At 39.2% G+C, this 24167-nt stretch overlaps 1 protein-coding gene across 1 annotated transcript in view; it reads left to right on the top strand.

Moving 5' to 3' along the window:
• Positions 1-24167, top strand: part of ATP8B4 (ATPase phospholipid transporting 8B4 (putative)) — a 200755-nt gene that overhangs the window by 133654 nt on the left and 42934 nt on the right. Inside the window, exons 16-21 of the mRNA XM_068992364.1 lie at positions 1909-2073; positions 3035-3146; positions 6991-7096; positions 16322-16469; positions 19237-19420; positions 20073-20296. Coding sequence (XP_068848465.1) covers positions 1909-2073; positions 3035-3146; positions 6991-7096; positions 16322-16469; positions 19237-19420; positions 20073-20296 — 939 coding nt within the window. The remainder of the gene's footprint in view (positions 1-1908; positions 2074-3034; positions 3147-6990; positions 7097-16321; positions 16470-19236; positions 19421-20072; positions 20297-24167) is intronic.

Raw genomic sequence — 24167 nt, 5'->3', positions numbered from 1 at the left:
AGAGTTGATTCACTGCTGTGCAGAACAAAGAAAAGCACTGGTAATGCCCAGGGGCATTGCAAGTTAAAGTCAAAGAAATGTTTGTTGGAATTAAGAGGACAAAAGATCATTATAAGGCAGTAACTAGATTTTCAGATCATTCGGGGACCCAGTGGTGATTTTGGAAGGGAGGGCTTATACAGTGTGATTGCAATATCCAAAGTGCTACCAACTGCCTATGAGATAAGTTTGGGTAATTTTTCTCATGCTCTTTCTGGGCTAAACCACATCACCACAGTGGGCACTGATTTTCCATTTACCTAATTAGGGTGTGTCAAAGTTTAATTTGTGTCTGATTGCCAACCTGTGTCTGTTCCATAAGCCAGAATATAACAGAGAAGACATGCTTCGTGGCAATGCCCAAAGGAGCAGAAATGGCTATAAAAATGCTTCCAGTATAGAAGCCCATAAAGTGGCCACTAGAGGCCTGTGCAAAGTGGGAGGTTTTTAGCATTTATCCAAGCGTTCAACATATGTTTCTAGCTATTGTGACTGTCTGAAACACTTAGCAACTACCAGTCTCCTATGTTTAGTGAATTATTTGCATATTAAAAGGACATAGCACCCGAGGTATTATTCTCAGTTGACTGAGACACTAAAGAAGGAGTATCATCCTCGGATAAAATTGACCTGTTATTAAATACTAACTCTATAGAAGATAGTTTATTAAAAAATGATTTTTAAAAAGTAACTGGGCTTGATGATCTCTTTAACATTTCAAACAATTTTATTTTAAAAATTAGACTTTACTACAGCAAAAAAGTTTTAGGATGAAAAGTAAAAGCTTCAACTTCTAATGGATTTGAGCAAACTCTGGGAGATAGTAGAGGACAGAGGAGCCTGGAATGCTGCAGTCCACAGGGTCATAGAGTTGGACACAACTTAATGACTGAGCAACAACCACCACCACTTCTAGTACTAGTTCCCAGAAGTGAAAATTTGTATTAACTTTCCTGCCTTTCTCACTTTTCCTCTAGAGTTATTATTATAATGTTAATTAATATCCTTGAATTTCTATTGCATAACATTTATTTATGCATCTTTATTGATTAGATTTACTTTATTATTGTAAATCTTCAAACATAAACACAGGGAGGGAGTTAGTTTTAGACATCACTATATTATTAGGGGGAAAGCATGGATGGAGGAGCTGGTAGCCCGCGGTCCATGGGGTCACAAAGAGTCAGACATGACTGAGCGACTTCACTTTCACTTTTCACTTTCATGCATTGGAGAAGGAAATGGCAATCCACTCCAGCGTTCTTGCCTGGAGAATCCCAGGGATGGCGGAGCCTGGTAGGCTGCCGTCTATGGGGTCGCACAGAATTGGACACGACTGAAGCGACTTAGCAGCAGCAGCAGCATGACTTTGGTGAGATGTCATGTTCCAGCCCCTTGTGAGAACCCCCTTCCTTTGGTTTGAGAGCCATGGCTCCTCTGAAGGTTATTTTTTTCTCCCCTGAAAACCTAGGGCCATGGCCCATAAAACAGGCTGAGTCCCTCTCATTACTAGCAGTACTTCCTTCAGGCAGAATATAGGTTAGAAACCAACATGTTGCTTTGAACGGTTACTTGAAGTCACGCGCACCATTGATCACCTCTCAAAGAGGACCCTTTAGTGGGTGTTTCAGCAGTCTTAAGGGGGAATGCTAGGTCCTTTGAATGTTTCAATCCCATTGGAATAAAATACAAAATAAAAATATCATCTTCCATTTCCAAGGGGACTAAAAAGTTGGAGTCAAGAGGACTAAGTTGTGCTCTTGGGCTAAAATGAATTTGAGTGCATAACTTCTTACTCATTACTTTTGTTGTTTTATTGTTGTGATTATTGTTTGGGGATGGTTCCAAGGTCTCTGTCTGCCCTGGCAGGAATTTGCAGGAGAAGGCCTTCGAACCTTGGCCATTGCATACAGAGATCTGGATGACAAGTACTTCAGAGAGTGGCATAAGATGCTTGAAGATGCAAATACCACCACAGATGAGAGGGATGAACGGATAGCAGGGCTGTATGAAGAAATTGAAAGGGATTTGATGGTATGCATTTAGAAGCATGATGGTTTGTGTTTACACAAGGGATAGTATGTGTTTAGAGATCTAGCAAGGGAATAATCCACTGGCTAAATCATCTTGCACACAGCAGATGTTACTCTTTCAAACTTTGAATCATGCTTTATACGTTGGCTTTGAGCTTGTCATATGTGGCCAGAGGATTATTTCAATTAGCAGTAGCTTATGCCATTGGAAGTCCCCCAAGATTAGAAGATAGTAGACTCCCTATTCTTTGTCAGCCTCTGGTGTGTCATGTTTTGTTTGATGTTGTATTTTTTCTTCCTCCATACTGTATGACCCACCTTTTTAGAACAGGGAAACTTGCTGTGAAGAGTGGGGATCCAGCTGTAAACCAACCTAGACCCATGAGAGGCTGATTATATCTGTACTGTCCAGAGCGTGATTTATTCTAGAAACCACTCTTCCCTAGGGCCCCAGTGGCTAGACTGTTTGGCTGTTGTGACGTACTAGGGATCACACCTTGATCATCTTTGGATGAAATATTGCATAAGAACCTTCACTTTTTGTTCATGACATCTGATGGTTTGTTCATTGAAGAGAATGGTTCTACTTTTTATTTTGAGGTCCTGACTCTGAGATGAGGCCTTCCCTTTGATATACGTGGGGGAGTCTTGAGGCTCTACAAGCCCAAATGGCTTCTGATCATTTATGCTAATGTTTTATCTGAGCATATCATATCCCTCATGTAAATTCTAACTTCCAGGACCTCTGCACTAATTGGTATGCCCACCAGTTGCCTGGATTAGAGAACCTTCTGGGGGTTTCCCCAGCCCACCTCTGTACATAAAGGATGCTTGCTATATCAACACATCCTAATTGCCATCTTTATATGCTTTGACCTCTAAACTCTGTGATTAAAAGCCATAGATGTTATGGGTGTTATATGCATGCATTAACATAAGGTATTCTCTATTTTTCATTAAAGCTATTAGGTGCCACTGCTGTAGAAGACAAGTTACAAGACGGTGTGATTGAAACAGTTACAAGCTTATCACTAGCCAATATTAAGATCTGGGTCCTAACAGGAGACAAACAAGGTAATTTGATGCTGATGTTTTGAAAAGAGGATTATCATTTTTGTGGTGAAATTTTAATGAACCAGGAAGCTTAATTAATAAGACATTTGCCCAATACTGCACTTAGGAAAGTCTTTGAAATACAAAGAGGAAAGCAAATATATAACAAGAATTTACTATCAAACTAACCAAAATTATTGCCAAATTCAGACTGAAATTGAAGAAAGTGGAGAAAACCACTAGATCATTCAGGTATGACCTAAATCAAATCCCTTATGATTATACAGTGGAAGTGAGAAATAGATTTAAGGGACTAGATCTGATAGATAGAGTGCCTGATGAACTATGGATGGAGGTTTGTGACATTGTACAGGACACAGGGATCAAGACCATCCCCAAGAAAAAAAAAATGCAAAAAAGCAAAATGGCTGTTTGAGGAGGGCTTACAAATAGCTGTAAAAAGAAGGGAAGCAAAAAGCAAAGGAGAAAAGAAAAGATATACCCATTTGATTGCAGAGTTCCAAAGAACAGCAAGGAGAGATAAGGAAGCCTTCTTCAGCAATCAGTGTAAAGAAATAGAGGAAAAGAACAGAATGGGAAAGACTAGAGATCTCTTCAAGAAAATTAGAGATTCCAAGGGAACACTTCATGCAAATATGGGCTCTATAAAGGACAGAAATAGCAGGGACCTAACAGAAGCAGAAGATATTAAGAAGAGGTGGCAACAATACACAGAAGAACTGTACAAAAAAGATCTTCATGACCCAGATAATCACGATGGTGTGATCACTCACCTAGAGCCAGACATCCAGGAATGTAAAGTCTAGTGGGCCTTAGGAAGCATCACTATGAACAAAGCTAGTGGAGGTGATGAAATTCCAGTTGAGCTATTTCAAATCCTGAAAGATGATGCTGTGAAAGTGCTTCACTCAATATGCCAGCAAGTTTGGAAAACTCATCAGTGGCCATAGGACTGGAAAAGGTCAGTTTTCATTCCAATCCCAAAGAAAGGCAGTGCCAGAGAATGCTCAAACTACCGCACAATTGCACTCATCTTACACGCTAGTAAAGTAATGCTCAAAATTCTCCAAGCCAGGCTCTAACAGTACATAAACCGTGAACTTCCAGATGTTCAAGCTGGATTTAGAAAAGGCAGAGGAACCAGAGATCAAATTGCCAACATCCGCTGGATCATGGAAAAAGCAAGAGAGTTCCAGAAAAACATCTACTTCTGCTTCATTGACTATGCCAAAGCCTTTGACTGTGTGGATTACAATAAACTGTGGAAAATTCTGAAAGAGATGGGAATACCAGACCACCTGACCTGCCTCTTGAGAAACCTGTATGCAGGTTAGGAAGCAACAGTTAGAACTGGACATGGAACAACAGACTGGTTCCAAATAGTAAAAGGAGTACACTCAGGCTGTATATTGTCACCCTCCTTATTTAACTTATATGCAGAGTACATCATGAGAAATGCTGGGCTGGAGGAAGAACAAGCTGGAATCAAGATTGCTGGGAGAAATATCAATAACCTCAGATATGCAGATGATACCCCCCTTATGGCAGAAAGCAAAGAAGAACTAAAGAGTCTCTTGATGAAAGTGAAAGAGAAGAATGAAAAAGTTGGCCTAAAGTTCACAAACTAAGATCATGGCATCTGGTCCCATCACATCATGGCAAATAGATGGGGAAACAGTGTAAACAGTGGCTGACTTTATTTTTCTGGGCTCCAAATCACTGCAGATGGTGATTGCAGCCATAAAATTAAAAGACGCATACCTCTTGGAAGGAAAGTTATGACCCACCTAGACAGCATATTCAAAAGGAGAGACATTACTTTGCCAACAAAGATCTGTCTAGTCAAGAATATGGTTTTCCCAGTGGTCATGTATGGATGTGAGAGTTGGACTATAAAGAAAGTTGAGCGCCAAAGAATTGATGATTTTGAACTGTGGTGTTGGAGAAGACTCTTGAGAGTCCCTTGGACTGCAAGGAGATCCAACCAGTCCATCCTAAAGGAGATCAGTCTTGGGTGTTCATTGGAAGGACTGATGTTGAACCTGAAACCCCAATACTTTGGCCACCTGATGTGAAGAGCTGACCCATTTGAAAAGACCTTAATGCTGGGAAAGATTGAGGGCAGGAGGAGAAGGGGACAACAGAGGATGAGATGGTTGGATGGCATCACCGATTCCATAGACATGGGTTTGTGTGGACTCCGGGAGTTGATGATGGACAGGGAGGCCTGGCGTGCTGCGGTTCATGGGGTCGCAAAGAGTTAGACACGACTGAGTAACTGAACTGGACTGAACCAAATATCTTCTGTAGTACACCCTGGAGTCAGTTGAGTTTCAGTTCAAATACATCTTAAAAATAATAGTTATAGACAGCAGTGGTGTTAAAATGTTTAACTGTTGGTTTGTATGTGCACTGATCCCGGTTTAGATCACAGAGTGGCAGAGCTCTGGAGCAGGACATTGGAGACTTCAGCATTACTTCTTTAGTTTCTTCTTGGTAGGGAGGTTTGGGAATCTTCGAGAGACTCAAGAAAGCCGCTTTTTATCAACTGGTATGAAAATATTTTGGTGTTTTAACAGCCACCACGACTGTATAAGTGTAACCTGGCTGAATTCCAAGATTGCCCATGCAGTTGGACACTAAGAGCTGACCCACTTTCAGGCATGACAAAACTCCAAGTCATCAGAGAAAGAGTCATTAGGTTCAGAATATCATGATTCCTAGGAAAGAAAAGGGGATCGATACAGTTTGGGTCTATTGCTAGCAGTAATGGTTAAAACAAACATGATTTTCTACTTGGCCATCAGTAGACCAGAAATATTCAGTTAACTGGCATACATGTTTTTAAGATTCTATTTACCTGTTAGTTACTTTTTAGAACATTGGAGGATTTGCAGACCTGATAAATCAGTTCTCTATACATTTACTCAAATCACTGACTACAAAATGTAAAACACAGAGAGTCTAGCTCTGTGCTGAGTTGTTAAGAGACTTCACTTGATCAGTGTGTACAGCCATTCAATTAGTTATGAATACTCATAAGTTTACTATTTAGCTTTAATTTCTGTGGTTTCTACAAAGGATATGCTGAAGTTTTATCAGTTGTCTTCCTTGACTTAGGACAAATCTAATGACTCCATAGAATTCACAAGAGTCTAACAACTCAATAAAATTAAAATTGAATGATTGTATTGAAGATGGAAGGGTACTTACCTATCCTAGGCTCTACTTATACAAAATTAGAGGTAGGATTGGTTAATATCATGTAATATCATGTTATTTTGTAGCATCAGTCCTGGTTTGTTTTTGAGGTGATATTCAAATTCCAAATTTCTGTTCACTTAATGGAAATATGGCAATGTTGCATGTGGGAGAATTAAAAAAACTTAAAATCATTTTTTTTTTGCTGTTCAACTGAACATTTTGGGAGTTTTCAATTTGTCTATTATATCAGATTGCATAATAGCTTAGTGTTTCAGCTCTGCAAAGACAGTATTCAAGACTTCTGGTAAAATTTTATACAAGTAAAATGTATACAATTTACTATATCACAAGTCCTTGGGATCTTTTCATGAGTACTCCTTTTGGAAATCAAAAAGTTTTTTTAAAAACTAGATGAGAATGTTGAGGATTCATAGATGTTGGTATTTTTTTGTGGATTTAGCACATTTTTAAATTTCTTCCTTGATCTCTTGTATTTATTTTATTAACAATCATACTCTCTCTGAAGTTAAGGAGGCCTGTAGGCCTTAAGGAAATATGGAAAGGCCTCAAAACTCTTATGAAAAAGATACTTATCTTATTAAGTAATGTTCTAACTGAAGTGGGCTTTCTTTTGTATCAGAAACTGCCATTAATATTGGCTATGCCTGCAACATGCTGACTGATGACATGAATGATGTGTTCATCATCGCAGGAAACACAGCTACAGAGGTCAGAGAAGAACTCAGGTGAGTGTTAAAGGAAAGAGGAAAGGAGGAGAGGGAAGGAGGGGAAAGGAAAATCTGAGAGTTGAGAAAGAGTCTGCCTAATATTTCCCCAGAACTTTAGAAAGTGCTTTCTTATAACTAGTTTTGCTTTCTCTAAACTCAGTCCATTTGGGGTCTGACCAAATGGCTTAGGGGCAAATGGCTTGCCACTTGCTCTAGTCCTGAAGGGGCTAACACAGCCCATTCAACACAGCTCACTCAGCACAACAGTGGGGCACCATAAGCTTCCTTACTGTGTGTGTCTCCATCATTTAACCTTAATACTTGTAGATCAAATCTCCCAACATTTTTACACTGTCTTACTCACTGTAGAAAATGTCTATATCATGCTCATTAGAAGCTATAGCTGGAGACCACATATGTATTTGACAAGTAAAAGCTGGAAAATCTAATTATTACTGATGTAATTTTATCATTATTATTTCTATAAGTTTAATGATAGAGTCTGTAGACTATTGGGAAAATTAATAATTTATTTAATAATTGTTCAATCACTAAGTCCTGTCCAACCCTTTGCTACCCCATGGACTGTAGCATGCCAGGCTTCGCTCTCCTTAACTATCCTGGAGTTTCCTCAAACTCATGTTCATCAAGTTGGTGATGCCATCCAACCATCTCATCCTCTTTCGCTGCCTTTCCTCCTGCCCTCAATCTTTCCCAGCATTAGGATCTTTTCTAATAAGTTGACTCTTTGCATCAGATGGCTCAGGACTGAGCTTCAGCATCAGTCGTTCCATTGAATAATCAGGGTTGATTTCCTTTAGAATTGACTGGTTTGATCTTCTTGAAATCCAGGGGACTCTCATGAGTCTTCTTCAGCAACACAGTTTGAAAGAGTCAGTTCTTTGGTGCTCAGCCTTCTTAATGGTCCATCTCTCACATCCATACATGACTACTGGAAAAATCATAGCTTTGACTATATGGATGAAAGTAAAACAGGAAAGTGAAAAAGTTGGCTTAAAACTCAACATTCAGATCATGGCAACTGGTCCCATCACTTCATGGCAAATAGATGGAGAAACAATGGAAACAGTGACAGACTTTATTTTCTTTGGCTCCAAAATCACTGCAGATGGTGTCCGTAGCCGTGAAATTTAAAGATGCTTGCTCCTTGGGAGAAAAGCTATGACCAACCTAGAGAGCATATTAAAAAGTAGAGACGTTACTTTGCCAACAAAGGTCCGTCTAGTTAAAGCTCTCATTTTTCTAATGTCGTACATGGATGTGAGAGTTGGACTAAAAAGAAAGCTGAGTGCCAAAAAATGGATGCTTTTGAATTGTGGTGTTAGAGAAGACTCTTGAGAGTCCCTTGGACTGCCAAGAGATCAAATCAGTCAATCTTAAAGGAAATCAGTCCTGACTATTCATTGGAAGGACTGATACTAAAGTTGAAACTCCAATACTTTGGCCACCTGATGCAGAGAACTGACTTATTGGAAAAGACCCTGATGCTGGGAAAGATTGAAGGCTGGAGGAGAAGGGGATGACAGAGGATGAGATGGTTGGATGGCATCACTGACTCAATGGATATGAATTTGAGTAGGCTCCAGGAGTTGCTGATGGGCAGGGAAGACTGGTGTGCTGCAGTCCATGGGTTCACAAAGAGTCAGATACGACTGAATGACTGAACTTGAGACAGTGCCTTGGACACTGTAGTAAGCAGTAGGCATGTATTCTCTCATTTCATTCACAAAGCAACCCAGTGAAAGACATTATCATTATCCTTGTTTTGCAGTTAGCAAATTGAGACACACATAGGGCAAATAATGTGCTCAAAGTTTTACAACTAGTCAGTGGTTCAGGTGGGGCTGAATCTAGGCAGCAAGGCCCGAGAGCCTGTGCACCCATTCACTAGCCACATTTCTCTGAAAACACCATGGGTGTACTCTTACTCTCTTTAAATTAAAAAATGCAGTTGTTGAAGCATCTGGTTGCTTCCCTTGAGGTCAGATACCAGGTTGGCAACTACAGTAGAATGGATTTCAGGTAGACACAGCCAGCATAAGGGGAAAAGTACAGAATCTGTGTTGACTTGAGCCAAGTTGGAATCTTGTCTTTGTGCTCTGGCTAGCTAAGTGATTTTTGATATACTATTCAACCTCTCTGTTTGTTTTCCTCATTTGTAAAATGAGAAAATATGCAAATACAAACCCTATAAATGATTTTATTTGAGGGATTAATATAAGAGCTTAAAGCTTTATGACCATTCATTGAACATCCTTCTTGCCTTCCTTCCAGTCTTTCCACTTCCTCCCTTCCTCCTGCCCTCTTTTCTTAGCCATTGTTCCCAGTCTTTGAAGCAACAAGGATTAATTTTTAAAAAATATTTTTCCAATAAACTTTGGAGTCTATTATTAAGATCATATAAATAATAATGATAAAATTATATCAGTAACAATTAGGTTTTCTAATTTTTATTTGGCAAAGACACAAGTAATCTTCAGTTACAGCTTCTAATCAGTGTGATATAGCAGGTTGATATACCTCTTCTATACCAGGTTGATATAAAGTAGCTGAAAGTAAAACAAAACTTTAAAGAATTAGACAATCTTTGCATTCTCATCATAGAAAAACTACCCTTTTAATTAGCCTTCTTAAGATACTGAAAACAATATGCTGAGCCCCATTACACATTTTATGAATCCTCTTCCTCTGTTGATTACATTGGATAACAGTATTGCAGATTGATGGAATAGCATACACAAAGGCATACAGATGAGAAAGACACCATGTTATATTTCAGGAACCATGTGTCAAGTTGTAGTTAGAGTATAGTACAGAGTTATGGGTGGGGACAATTTTTCAGAGATAAAAGTGGTGATAGACTGAGTGATAAGCAAAAGTGAACATACTTTATCTTGAAGGTATTGGATGGATATGGAGGACTTCTAAGCAGAAGAGAGACAAATCCAGTGTTACACTTAGAAATAACACTTGCGTGACCGGATAGATGAAGTATGTTTGAGGAAAAAAATGAATGGTATGGAGGAATGGTAGGAAGCTGTTGGAATACTCAAGTTTGGGAATGTTGAGGGTTAAACTAAGGCAGTAAGAGGTTGTAAGAATGAGGAAGGAAAGAGTGGAATGAAATTGACAGCTGTTTTGGAGGTATAAAGGATAGGACTCAGAATTTGATTTGATGTGAAGGAAGAAAAAGGAGGCTCTGTCATTTCTAGCTTGTCTGACTTCACAGCCTGGAGTATACTGAGCTGGGCAAGAACAGAAACTCATAAAATTTTCTAAAACTAGATTCGAACCCCTTTTCTGCCTGATGACAGAACAATTAAATTAGGCACTGTGGGTAAATTTAGTTCAAGGCTAGGCCGTGCTATTGTCTTACTGTCACTGAGGCTCAGCATCTACCCCGCTGGCATTGGCACTTCCCACTTCCTTTTCCCTGTGGGCTGACTTCCACATCCTCCTGGGGAAACATGGGTGTTCAGGGGTTCTTCCTCACTTCTCTGTGTCTGAGAAGTGCTTTCACATGGTGTTGAGTGTTCCTGAAATCCCTTTCTTCTGCTCCCCTTCATGTCACCATGCTTCAGTGACTACTGTTGCACACTGAGATTCCCAAAAGCTGCCCACTCCCAGTCCAGAGTGGGAGTAGCACCTAGGCTTCTTTAGTGATCGATTCATGAGCGTCTAATCTCTTCAGTCTCTCTCCTTTATGCTAGGTAGGAAACAGAGAAAAGGAGTCTTTTTTTTTTCAGTCTATCGCTTAGGGCAACATTTTATGCTCTGATTCCTTTAAGGATTAATTTTTTGACACTTGAAGAAACTCTTCTTTTCTGTTTCAAAAAGCCCAATTACTAGAATTCCAGATTCCTGGAACTCAGGATGGCAACTCTGCTTTGAGTTTCAAGAGTCTATTTTCATACTCAAAAGACAAGATATTGACTCTTGTTTTCTCTGGTTTGGCTCTGTCACATCCTCCTGAGGCAAGGTATGTTTCTGAGTAAACAGAGAGGGTTGTCTGTGGTAGCAGTGGTGATTGCAGAAAGGGTGGGGAACTGAAATTAATACCTCAAGATTTTATCCAGGTGCGTGTGGTTGACTAAGTGGGTGACATAACTGTAGTGATGTGGAAGGAATGTGAAGAAATATGAATTCTTATATACCGTCAGGAGAATAAGTTGGTAGAAACGTTCTAGAGGGTGAACTAGCAATATATTTCAAAATTATATATGTGTACAGTTTTGACCCAGTGGTTTTTACCTCTAGGAATTGCCCTTAAGAAAACAAATGGACAAGCGTATGTATGTTTGAGTGTGCATGCATGTGTGTTTGTATGCATACGTACATAGATATTGTGGCATCTATTATTATAATAGAAAATTGGAAATTGTTCAAACACCCAGCCACCGGGATTTTGTTAATTTGTATGATATAGATGCAATGAGATACCATACAGTCTTAAAAGTAATTATGTGTTTTTTGACATTGGAAGATGTCCATGATAAGTGAAAAGTGAGATTATGAAATATCATGCATAACATCCATTTTTCTAAAAAGGCATATGTGTGTATGTAAGTATGTATGTATGTGTATAAAACACTATATACATCTATATCCATACTTACCCTACTCCCTCCTCATGTGGTTCTCTCTGGATGACAGAATTATGGGTCATGTTTGCTTTCTTATTTCTGGCACTTTGTGTTAGTGAAGTTGTAATACTGGGAGGGATTGGGGGCAGGAGGAGAAGGGGACGACAGAGGATGAGATGGCTGGATGGCATCACTGACTCAATGGACGTGAGTCTGAGTGAACTCCAGGAGTTGGTGATGGACAGGGAAGCCTGGTGTGCTGCGATTCATGGGGTCGCAAAGAGTCGGACACGACTGAGCGACTGAACTGAACTGAGTAGTGTTCATACAGTAAGCCAAAAGATTATCTGAGAAGAACAATATATTCAGAGGAGAAAAAATATTTTCCATCTAGACTAAGTATTTCAGGACTCTTGAGGTCACTTTTCTTAACTTGCTGGAAAATAATGTTTATTTCAACAAAGATTTGGAGATTACCCCATTCTTAGAGTCTAAGACAGACAGGCAGTACATAGTAGAAAATTCTGCATGAGAAGATTCAATATATTTATATATGCATTTCCTTATATTGGGGGGGAAAAGAACATCCAAGAAAAGTTATTACTGGAGGTGCTCTCTACAATCCTATACTTGGCTTCTTATATCTAACCCAGGGTTTTAGGGATGAAATATTGAAATTATAAATTTACACCACTCAGTTTTCTTCTGTTACATGTTTCAGTTCAGTGGGAGTTCAAGCAAAAATATTTTTAAAAATGTATCAGAAGTACAGGATCTAAGTCAGAGGTTCCCAACCTCCAGGCCATGAACTGCTATCTCCTGTTAGATCAGTGGCAGCATTAGAATAGAAGTAAAGTAAACCGCACAATAAATGTAATACACTTGAATCATCCCGAAACCATCCCTGCCCCCATTCCCAGTCTGTGGAAAAATTATCTTCCATGAACTCAGTCCCTGGTACCAGAAAGGTTGGGGACCGCTGATCTAAGTGATGGTAGCTCTTGAGGGAAAATGACCTACAATGCTCATATTTAAACCCATCAGATGTGTTTCAATTATTTCATAAAAAGTGATGTATTTTCATGCATATCATGAAGATGTTTGCTTCAAATTTAATGTCACATAAACTTTTCAAATTTAATGTCATGAAAATGTTTAAGCACATTGAGTCCTGGGTTAAGTTTGATGCCATAGCTGCTTTAGTATTAAGGGTCTGTCCAGAAATCTACAATTAAACCCTGTTAAGGTTTCTTTGAAGATTACTGCACTGATTACATTTCACCGATAACATATGTCTTCTGCCCAAAGAAAAGCAGACTGAGGATTTAAGTTTGCTTGGGCCTACAAGCAAACCAAATCCATGTTTCATTTTTGTTGCACTGATCACATATTTTATTAGAAAAATTAACTGAACCATGAAGAGACTCTATTGCTTCTGATTAGTATTCCAGTGATATACCTAGGAACTGATGTTTCCTCTTTAATCAATGACATGCATATTGCATTTTTTTATATACCTATTTGGTGGAAAGTTATTGTTTGAATGAGGAGGGGTCATAAAAGCAAATGGTTGTGTGATCTCGGCTTACAAGGCATTAGTGGCTGGGGGTTTGGTGAAAGTGAACATCATGTCTATAAATTCAAACAGATTCTTTTTAAACATTACACAGGCCAAACAAAATGCCCCTTGTTCCTAATTCCCAATTTCTAGTCACCCTGACAAAGTGTTTTAGTATGTTTAGTTTCTATCGTAAATTGTAAAATTTTAGAGCACTTAATACTGGAGACCTCCTAGTACAGCCTGGTAGAGCTGCCCAGGTGTTCGTAATGGTATCAACCAGTGTGATTGACTGGTACCATTCACCTAGATTTTAATAAAGATACTGGTTCAGGGGTTGAGTATCTTACAGGTCAAACAGTTAATAAGGGATGAAACTGGGGCTTGATGTCAAAATTTCTATGTACTTTCTCCTTAGTTGGCAGGATAATGTCCCTTAGCTCCTGCTCTAGCACTGTGTCTTTGTCCCAGCCTAGAGGCAGCCTGTGGCTAACTATGTGTAAGCTTTTTGATGTGGCAGATAGAGGACTAGAAATTTGAAGACCTGGGTTCTCCCATGGGTCTGTGACTGGCTAATCAAGTGGCTAGAGGTCAGCTAACTCAGCTGTGGGCATATGACATGTCAGAGGCGGACCTTGGGCCTGAAGCCAGATCTCCAGGTTTCAAGTCCAATGCTCATGTCAAAGTCAAAAATTGTATTCTTCTAAACACAATAACATAGTTTCAATCCATTTTCTAAGAGGTCCTTTTAATGTTTGAATACAGAGTGCCTTAAGAAGCCTGACAAAATGACTCTTTTTCCTGCTCTCTCTTTACTTTATGGATTGCCTGTAAACCAACATGGGCCTAACTGTGCTTTGCTCTGTTTGTGGTGAGGTTTCAGTGGTTGGTGTGGGGCTGTGAATGCCAGCCAAGGTCGTTCTCAGACATTAATGCATTTCTGTATGCCAGCATTGTAACAGACTGCCCTTCATTACAGAGCTTGGAAAAAACAGGCACTCTTTTTGTTTTAGCATTTGTAACTTGTATTCTGTGTTAAAGCATTGTGTGTTCATTGTATAGTTCATATTCTTTGAAGGGAGTTATGTGTCACTTTCCCCCTCCTAATAAATTGCTTTGTGAGAACTAGCTGGTGTTTGAAGAGCTAAGTTCTAGGAAGAAAAAGAAATGACAGCTATAGAGCATGGGCACATGGAGGCTCTGCAGGGGGAGTGCAGTGGGAATTTAAGCAGGGCCAGAAACACTGTCTGTCCCTTTTCTGCCTGGAAAAGGGATCATGTGAGATGTTAGGAAGACAGTTTAGGGGAAAAAAAATCCTAAGTAAATAGAATTTCAGCCAATACTTTCATGAACTTCACCCTTCTTTGGAATGTTTTCATACTCTGGGGGGAAAACAAGAGTTTGAGTCATTAATACAGCAAGTGAGAACTTTACTAAAAAGGAGACCTCAGGAGATGTTGGCCCTTTGGTGCTTTCTGAGGACCTAATTCATGAGCTCTGCAAACCTGTCAGAGAAATATGTTCGTTTCAGAGCAACTTGTCTCTCTTGCTTTCTTCATTACCTGGGACTGTAAATTTTCATGATGGTGAGGAGGATTCCCTTACATACTTATCTGATGCAAAAGTCCTGTATCTCCCACTTAAAGCAATGATTTTTCATGTCTACTCCTCCCTCCCTCTGCCCACCCTAACTCCCTAAATTTCACACATAGCGCTCTGACTTTATTAATCTTTTTCATTCATTCTGCCAGCAGAAGGAGATGTTGAGCTAGAAGGTGTGTGTGTGTGTGTGTGTGTGTATGTTTCAATTTAACTTGTAAACAATTAGTGGTACATTTTCAAATAATTAGAAAGCTGAGGGCTAAAATGGTTGTTTTTATAATGTGAACATTCTCTTCCTTCAGAGGAGCCACAGCAAAAAAACAAAAACAAACAAAAAGACACAACCATTTAAGTACATTTTTTTTTTTAAACATAGGATGAGTCTTTGGAGGATCATTTCATTTTACTCTAAGACAAAATGCCTATTTTCTGGCCTCTCACTCCCCATTCTGTCCTGGGTGCTCATTTTGTACATGCATGTTGTGGCCCAAAGTGTTTTGTCTGGCTTTGCCACTCATCTTTGGGAGCACCTACTGTGTGGTTCCCTGGTTGTGACTGAAATTTCTAGCAGTCATGTCAGCTCACCCTATGTTACTTCAAAGCCTGTTATCCAAGGGATTCAGAGAGGAAATTTTCCTCCCTTTAAAGGCATTGTCTTTCTGTTTTGAAGGGAAGAATAAAATGCCACTTCTAAGGAAGAGTATTAAGTCACCATACATTCTTCCTCTTAAACAGCAGCGATGGATGTGGACAGGATTATTCTAGTGCTGATGAGATCTAGGGCACCGGAGGGAGTTTCCATTTGGAACTGCCCTCTATACGTTGGTGTCTGTAGCTCCTTTCTCAGAAGACTTACCCTATTGTTGGAGCTAATGAATACAATTTTCACTTAAAATATACCATTGTATTATAATGACTATGCCAATTCAGTAAATGCCATTATTTGTTTTTATTGTCAAATTTCTAAAAGATGTGTTTCTCAGAAGGCTGCTGTTTTAAGTGGGATTGTATTACATTGCTCTACAAGTTGATTAATTTATGTACAGAATTTCCCAGAATTCCTAGATGATTTTATCAGTTGTCTTCAGTCTTTCCCTTTCCATTATTTAACAGAATCATGTGCCAGATAAGTCATTCTTAAGTCCATGAAGCTCAGGTAACCTTATATATCAAATTTATCAAGAGCCCCTGGTTCCAACCCAGCCCACGATGATGATTTAGCTTTAAGGTAATTTAAAACGTTCAAGATGATTCTGTTTCCCTTGTGTTTACCCTCCTACTTCCTGGAATTTGCAAATTTGCTATGGTATCCCCCATCACAACAAATCATCCAGCTAGCTCACTGAAACTGAATCTCATGCAAGCAGTCTGTCTGAATAGTGACGAAATGAATTTACCTCTAGGCTAGCCTCTCCTTAGAGTGAATAGGTATGCTCCGTATACATTGTTATGATTTGCCTTCCTCCATTCTCCTTTAAGGAAAGCAAAGGAAAATTTGTTTGGACGAAACAGAAGTTTTTCCAATGGACATGTAGTTTTTGAAAAAAAGCAGTCGCTGGAGCTGGACTCAGTTGTAGAAGAAACCGTAACAGGGGATTATGCCTTAATCATAAATGGCCACAGTTTGGTGAGTTCGCTTAAGGCTTTTGTTATTTCTTTTTCTCCACCCCAATAATGAGTTCTTTTCTGCTGTCATAATGAAATCTTCTTTTGTGTATTCAAAACAAATGACACTGCTAGAAACAGGGTGGACACAATTATTTCCTGTTTGCAAAGGAAAGGGAAACTTCTAATATATATTTCATACATTATTGCTTGAACCATCACAGTGAAGGTGAGGATCTGAAGAAATGCTGAATTCAGAGAATATCAATCTTGTCTTAATGACTGTAGACTGTTCAGCAGTATTGTTTAAATGCTCTTCTCAGGGAGAGTATCACAGTTCCTGTTGTTTAATTAAAATAATGCAACTGGATGGATGTACTGCAATTATTGCTCTTCCTAACGTTTGCGATTTGCAGAGCACAACCTGACCTTCATATAATTACCACACCAAATTACTGCCATTAAGATACCTCTAGTGGTTTTTCTAAATAGCAGCATTTTAGAGCAATGCCAAACAATTTGCTTTGATTAGGAAATCTGGTTCTTGTCGTAATAGAATAAACTTCCATTGTGCTTTTAATGTAGTTCAGGTTCCAAATCTTGAACGAATATCAAAATGCTCTTCTGAGTTTCTAACTTAGAAAACAAAAGCTCTGATTGTACTTCAGTGAAATGATCTTTTATATGCACAAAGAGCTAATCTCATCTTTTTCCGGCTTTGATGATTATTTTTCACTTTCAGAGTTTGGAAAACAAACGGATCTCCTTGTAGACTATTTCTTAGAGGACAGAAGAAGTTGGACAGGAGTATATTGTGTTTCCCGCCTTGTAATCAGCTGTCTGTTAGCTCTTAGTGTTTAGAGCATCGTGCAGCTGGGTTCCAGACGTACCGATGTGTTGTCTTCTACACCGTGGAAAGTTACAGAGCTCAGCTGCAGGCCAAGCTTAGTTGAAAGTTTGTCCAGATGACACGAACTTCTCTCTTGCACAAATGAGCAGCAACTGAGAATTCTAAGCCTGTCAGCTGGGACTTGGAGCTGGTGGCCTTCCTTGAATTCCCCAGGGACCATGATAGGGAAAGATTCCCCAAAGACTTGTGCTCTGACTTTCTCTCAGGTTCAGAGAGGTCAGTGTGAGGTCAGTTAGGGCACTCAGGTGTTAACACACATGATTTTCTCTCTGTATCTCCAAATATGTTGAAAGAAAGATCTAAGAGAGTTGCTCTTCAAGAATTCCCTCAGCTTCAAAGCCTGAGCTTTAGAAACCATGAAATATCATTTTTCATTTAAGGAGAATTGGCTATGTTTCTTCTACTATGGTCAGAAGTTTAAAAAAGAATTGTGATTTCACTTTGCTCAGATCTTGATGCTTTGCAGAGTGTAATTGGATCTGTTTTCTCACAGTCTGTGCCTGTTTTTCAGTTGTTGATAATAAAGAAAAGAGAAAAGAGAGAGATGGGAACCATTCTAAGCAAGACAGCCAGTTACCAGCTTTCTGTTTCAGAGAGTGTAATTATATTTGAGAATGCTAATTCACAATTGCCCCTAAAAATTCTAGGCCTTGACATGAGAATTTTCTACATCGGAGTTATGTTTTTATACTCATTCACCCATCTTTCCATCCATCCCGTTAACATTTATTAAGCATGCCCAGGTCATAGTGCCAGAGCCTGAAGATGGATAAGGATATGAAGAGAACAGAATCTCTTTGTTTTAGAGTTTGTCATCTGGTGGGAGAGCTAATCTCACAGTATTGTGATAAATACTATACAGAAGCATGGACATGGTGCTTTGAGAGCATAGAGGCAAAGCAGCACATTTAATTCCTCATGGGAAAATTAGGGAAGAATTCCTAGAGAAAGTGATATTTTCAGGTAGAGGAAACAGCAAGTGCAAAAGCACAGAGGCAAGAAAGAACTTGTTAACTTGTAGAAACAAGCAATTTGGCATGACAAGAGTAAACTTAAAGGTGGTGGTGGAAGACAGACCTCAAAAAGAATATAGGGACCAGAATGTGATGGGCTGCGAACATCTTGCTAGAGATTCATTCAAAGATAATGCCGACTCAGATGGGCATTAGATGGGTTCCTGTTTTCTCTTAATGCATTTACTAAATAATGTAGAGTGAGATATTTTCTAGAAAAATAATTACAGTTAATTGAAAAGGACTATGTCCTCTTTTTCAGTCCTTTCTTGGTGTGTCTAAAGGCTCTGATGTATTTGGGGAGGAGCAAAGGTGGAACTGGTTGACGCACCCTGTCTGAGATACAGGTTGCATGCCACCCTTTGCACAGGACTCTCCTGATTTCAGTCACTATGCTCTTCAAGGACTGATCTCCAGATCATTTGCTGCTAATCTGCCCTCACATCAACAACCACAACAATAAACACTAAATTACAAAACAATAATGCAAAGGAAACAAAAATGTCACCATGTAGAACAAACAAATCATCACTTTGTAGTTCATTCTAAGCGGGGTGTCCTTCACACTCCCTTATTTTAGTGGATTCTGGAACTTCCCTGGCATTGAACTGTATCTTGCCAGCACAGCATGATAATGCACCAAGGAGGACACACAGGGCACTGTGTTTTTGACTTTTATGGTAAAATTCCCTGGCACACAGAAGGCGTTCAGTACTCTCTTTTGTCGTTTGTGTGACCCTGAGTCAACAATGACTTATTGAAGTGAATTAAACTGTTTAGAAATCAGTTGAGAAATAAGAAATCTGCTTCCCAAATGACATCTCTCTTGTTCTATTGTGTGTGTGTTTTTTTTTTAAATAATCTAGGCCCATGCCCTAGAAAGTGATGTCAAGAATGATCTTCTAGAACTTGCCTGCATGTGTAAGACTGTGGTTTGCTGCCGAGTCACCCCTCTCCAGAAAGCCCAAGTAGTAGAGCTTGTGAAGAAGTATAGAAATGCTGTCACTTTGGCCATCGGCGATGGAGCCAATGATGTCAGCATGATCAAAAGTAAGGAGACATTTGCTTAATGGGGCACACTACAGACCTGGAGGCCCAGGTTCAGCATTTGGCAATATATAATGGAAATTGCATTGAAATTTAATTTTCCCAGTGGTTCTAAAATGAATACTTTCAGGTACAATGCATCCACCATTCATTAAAAAAACAAAACAATCCTCTGTTTTTAATTAACTCATTTGTGTATCTATCACTATTTGGAGAAGTAAGTAGCTATGGTGTAGAGGAATGAACACTAGACACATAGTCCCAACTGTTATGTTTTGCCACAAATTGTAAAACTTTGTTCAAATTATGGAACTTTCTGAACAATTTTCTCTTATAAAACTAGGATAAACACCTAACTATCAAGAGTGTTTCATGAGATAATGTGTGGGAAAAATGGTAAATGCTATAGTTGTAAGATTTCCATGAATAAATAATAGCATTACGAGAAGATTGATAGGGGAATTCCCTGATGGTCCAGTGGTTAGAACTTGGTGCTTCCACTGCTGAAGCCCAGGTTCAGTCCTTAGTCAGGGAATTAAGATACCCCAAGCCATGCCATATGGCTATAAAGAAAGAAAGAAGAAAAGAAAGGAGTGATAGTTTCCCCAAAGAGGTGTCTTTGTCTGGGAAGTGAAAGTGTCCTTCTTCTGTTTAGGTGCTCACATTGGCGTCGGCATCAGTGGCCAGGAAGGACTGCAGGCAGTCCTAGCCAGCGACTACTCATTTGCACAGTTCAGATACCTCCAAAGGCTTCTCCTTGTTCATGGAAGGTGGTCCTATGTCCGAATGTGCAAATTCTTATGCTATTTCTTCTATAAGAATTTTGCCTTCACACTTGTGCATTTCTGGTTTGGTTTCTTCTGTGGTTTCTCAGCCCAGGTGAGCAAAAAAAAAAAAAATTTTTTTTTTTCTTTTATAAGATCCCCTGGATTGTTGATGACTGTTCTTCATGGTTCTTTATAATACATAGAGATCATTTTCATATGTCTAATACAAATGACAGTGTGACAGTTATGTAATTCACAGTTGACCTGAGCTTTCAACCTAAAAAAAATAATTTAGCTAGATTTTTATCTTTTGCTTATTTACATAATAACTAATGAGTACACCTTTCTGTGCATTTTTATGTTTTTATTGAAATGTTGTATGATGACAAGTAAGCTTGCTGTAGTTTTAATTGTGGATTTGAGAAACAATAATCAGAAATGTTGAAACATATCTATCAGGAAGATGGTCACTCACCCAACACACTAAATGTAAATATTTCAAATCAGGGGAAGGAATTGAAACTCCAACCTCAAGGCTGTTTTGATAGCAATTCATTAGCTAAAAATGATCTATAGGTTATGTTGGTGGCAAGGAAGAAATATTAGCAAATTTGTAAATTAGGATTCTATTTTTATATCTATCTATAGTGGTGCAGAGGTTAAAGCGTCTGCCTGCAATGTGGGAGAACCTGGGTTCTATCCCTGGGTCAGGAAGATCCCCTGGAGAAGGAAATGGCAACCCACTCCAGTATTCTTGCCTGGAGAATCCCACGGACAGAGGAGTTTGGTGGGCTACAGTCCACGGGTTGCAAAGAGTCGAACACGACTGAGTGACTTCACCTTCACCTTCACCTTCATAGCCATCTTAAAGGTTACTTAAGCCCATATCTTGGATACAGGAAAGTTTTGACCCTGAGAATCAACTGTGAAATGTTAAGACTTACAGCATTTAAATATATCTGTGACTAGAAAATGGCATCACTATTTTAGAAAACAACAAAAGAAAAAGATTGTCCTTGAGAATGAAATGGTAATTGTAACTACTATTGGAGATTTCTTCAATTCTTCTTTCCTCTTGGTTATAGTTACTGGTTTAAATGGTATACATGGAGCTATTTTTTTTCAATTATTTTATTTCAGAAAAATTGAGTATGAATTAAATTTTGGCATTTATGTTAAATGTGCTGAGGGAAATTAGTGAATCCTTGTGGTAAAGGAAATAGGTATTGTACATTTTTCTCTTTCTCTGAGAAGTTGAAATTTCTTAAAGTAAGGCACACCTGTACCCAGATTTTCTCTTTTAATAATAACGTTCTCCAAACGAAAAGCAGACTCTGATATTTTTGTTGATATTTTTGGTAATCTCTAGACAGTTCAAATAAAACAAAGTCTTGATTTTTCAGTTCAGTTCAGTTGCTCAGTAGTGTCTGACTCTTTGTGACCCCATGGACTGCAGCACTCCAGGCTTCCCTGTCCTTCACCAATTCCCGGAGCTTGCCCAAACTCATGTCCATTGAGTCAGTAATGACATCCAACCATCTCATTCTCTGTTGTCCCCTTCTCCTCCTGCCTTCAATCCTTCCTAGCATCAGGGTCTTTTGCATTGAGTCAGTTCTCTGCATCAGGTGGCCAAAGTACTGGCGTTTCAGCTTCAACATGAGTCCTTCCAATGAATAGTCAGGACTGATTTCCTTTAGGATGGGCTGGTTTAATCTCCTTGCAGCCCAAGGGACTCCCAAGAGTCTTCTCGAACACCAGAGTTCAAAAGCATCAATTCTTTGGCACTCAGCTTTCTTTATAGTCCAGCTCTCACATCCATACACGACTACTGGAAAAACCATACCTTTGACTAGATGGACTTTTGCTGGAAAAGTAATGTCTCTGCTTTTTAATATGCTGTCAAGGTTGGTCATAGCTTTTCTTCCAAGGAGCGAGCGTCTTTTAATTTCATGGCTGCAGTCACCATCTGCAGTGATTTTGGAGCCAAAGAAAATAAAGTCTGTCACTGTTTTCCATTGTTTCCCCATCTATTTGCCATAAAGTGATGGAACCAGATGCCATGATCTTCGTTTTCTGAATGTTGAGCTTTAAGCCAACTTTTTCACTCTCCTCTTTCACTTTTAACAAGAGGCTCTGTAGTTTCTCTTTGCTTTCTGCCATAAGGGTGGTGTCATCTGTGTATCTGAGGTTATTGATATTTCTCCGGACAATCTTGATTCCAGCTTGTGGTTCATCCAGCCTGTTATTTTGCATGCTGTACTCTGCATATAAGTTAAATAAGCAGGGTGACTATATACAGCCTTGACATACTCCTTTTCCTATTTGGAACCAGTCTGTTGTTCCATGTCCAGTTCTAACTATTACTTCTTGACCTGCATACAGATTTCTCAGCAGGCAGGTCAGGTGGTCTGGTATTCCCATCTCTTGAAGAACTTTCCATAGTTTGTTGTGGTCCACACAGTCAAAGGCTTTGGCATAGTCAATAAAGCAGACATAGAAGTTTTTCTGGAGCTCTCACGCTTTTTCGATGATCCACCAGATGTTGGCAATTTGATCTCTGGTTCTTCTGCCTTTTCCAGAACCAGCTTGAACCTCTGAAAGTTCACGGTTCACATATTGCTGAAGCCTGACTTGGAGAATTTTGAGGATTACTTTACTAGCGTGTGAGATGAGTGCAGTTGTGTGGTAATTTGAGCATTCTCTGGCATTGCCTTTCTTTGAGATTGGAATGAAAACTGACCTTTTCCAGTCCTGTGGCCACTGCTGAGTTTTCCAAATTTGCTGGCATATTGAGTGAAGCACTTTCACAGCATCATCTTTCAGGATTTGAAATAGCTCAACTGGAATTCCATCACCTCCATAAGCTCAAAGGAAGGTAATGTGGTCTGGTATTCCCATCTCTTTAAGAATTTTCCAGTTTATTTGGATCTTGATTTTATCTTCTCAGAAATAAAAGTTTTCTTAGTACTCCCCCCAAAAAGGCACCAGTGTGGGGATATTTACCTGCTTATAGTTCCACCTTAAGTCCAACAAAGACAAGTGTGAGTGTGGTCTGTGCCCTCCTGGGCTGTTGGTTTTTCATCCCCTTGAGAATGAAACAAGGCTATTTGCTAAGTGGTGTTTTGAGATATCCAGTTTTCGTACTGCAAATGTTTGGGGCTTTTGAAAGATGATAAGACACTGAAGAGATGTCAACTCTTACTTAGACCTCTTAGGACACAGAGAAGCAGTTAATGATTTGAATGTGCAGACAGACAAAGCTTGGATAGGCAAGTTTACCGCCAGATTTGTCTTTGTTGAAACTGTGAAATTGAAATGAATGTTCAATGAGTTGTAATCTCCACATTTGTGTGATTTTCTGCTCTGTTTTCAGGATCTGATAAAACTGGCAGAGTCAGATGTTAAACAAGTAGATTTTTAATCTTCTCAACAGTATTTCCAGTTTGAAAGAGAACAGCAAGGGGGAAAAATGATTGCACCAAAGACATGAGTACCTGATGTAAACTCAGCTATGAGGCACATCACCCATTTATGATTAGGTTTCATAAATGGTTGATTTTATTGATCATGTTTCTTTTCTGTATTCCTGTCTTCTCCTTTTTATTATTTGTTATTACTAGGTGGGCCAAAAAGTTCATTAGGGATTTTCCATAAGATCTTATAGAAAAACTCAAATGAACTTTTTGGCCAACCCTATATTATTTTTTACACTGAAAACTAATTAATTGCATGGTCTTCTTTTAAATCCATTGTCAGTCTGGACTGGCCCACTGTATTCTTTCTGATGGTGGTGAGTTGAGCTGGACCAGTGGTTCTCAAGTTTTAATGTACATGGGAGTTACCTGGAGGGCTTCTAAAGCACAGCTTCCCATCAAGTTTCTGATTCAATAGGTAGGAGGCAGAGCCCAGGAATTTGCAGTTCTAGCAAGTTGCTTGTAGATGCTGATGCTGCAGGCGGGGGACTATACTTTGAGAACCAGGGG

This window comes from Capricornis sumatraensis, chromosome 2 (genome assembly GCF_032405125.1).
Source record: "Capricornis sumatraensis isolate serow.1 chromosome 2, serow.2, whole genome shotgun sequence".
NCBI classification, from domain to species: Eukaryota; Metazoa; Chordata; class Mammalia; order Artiodactyla; family Bovidae; genus Capricornis; species Capricornis sumatraensis.
This window is presented reverse-complemented; position numbering and strand designations above follow the sequence as displayed.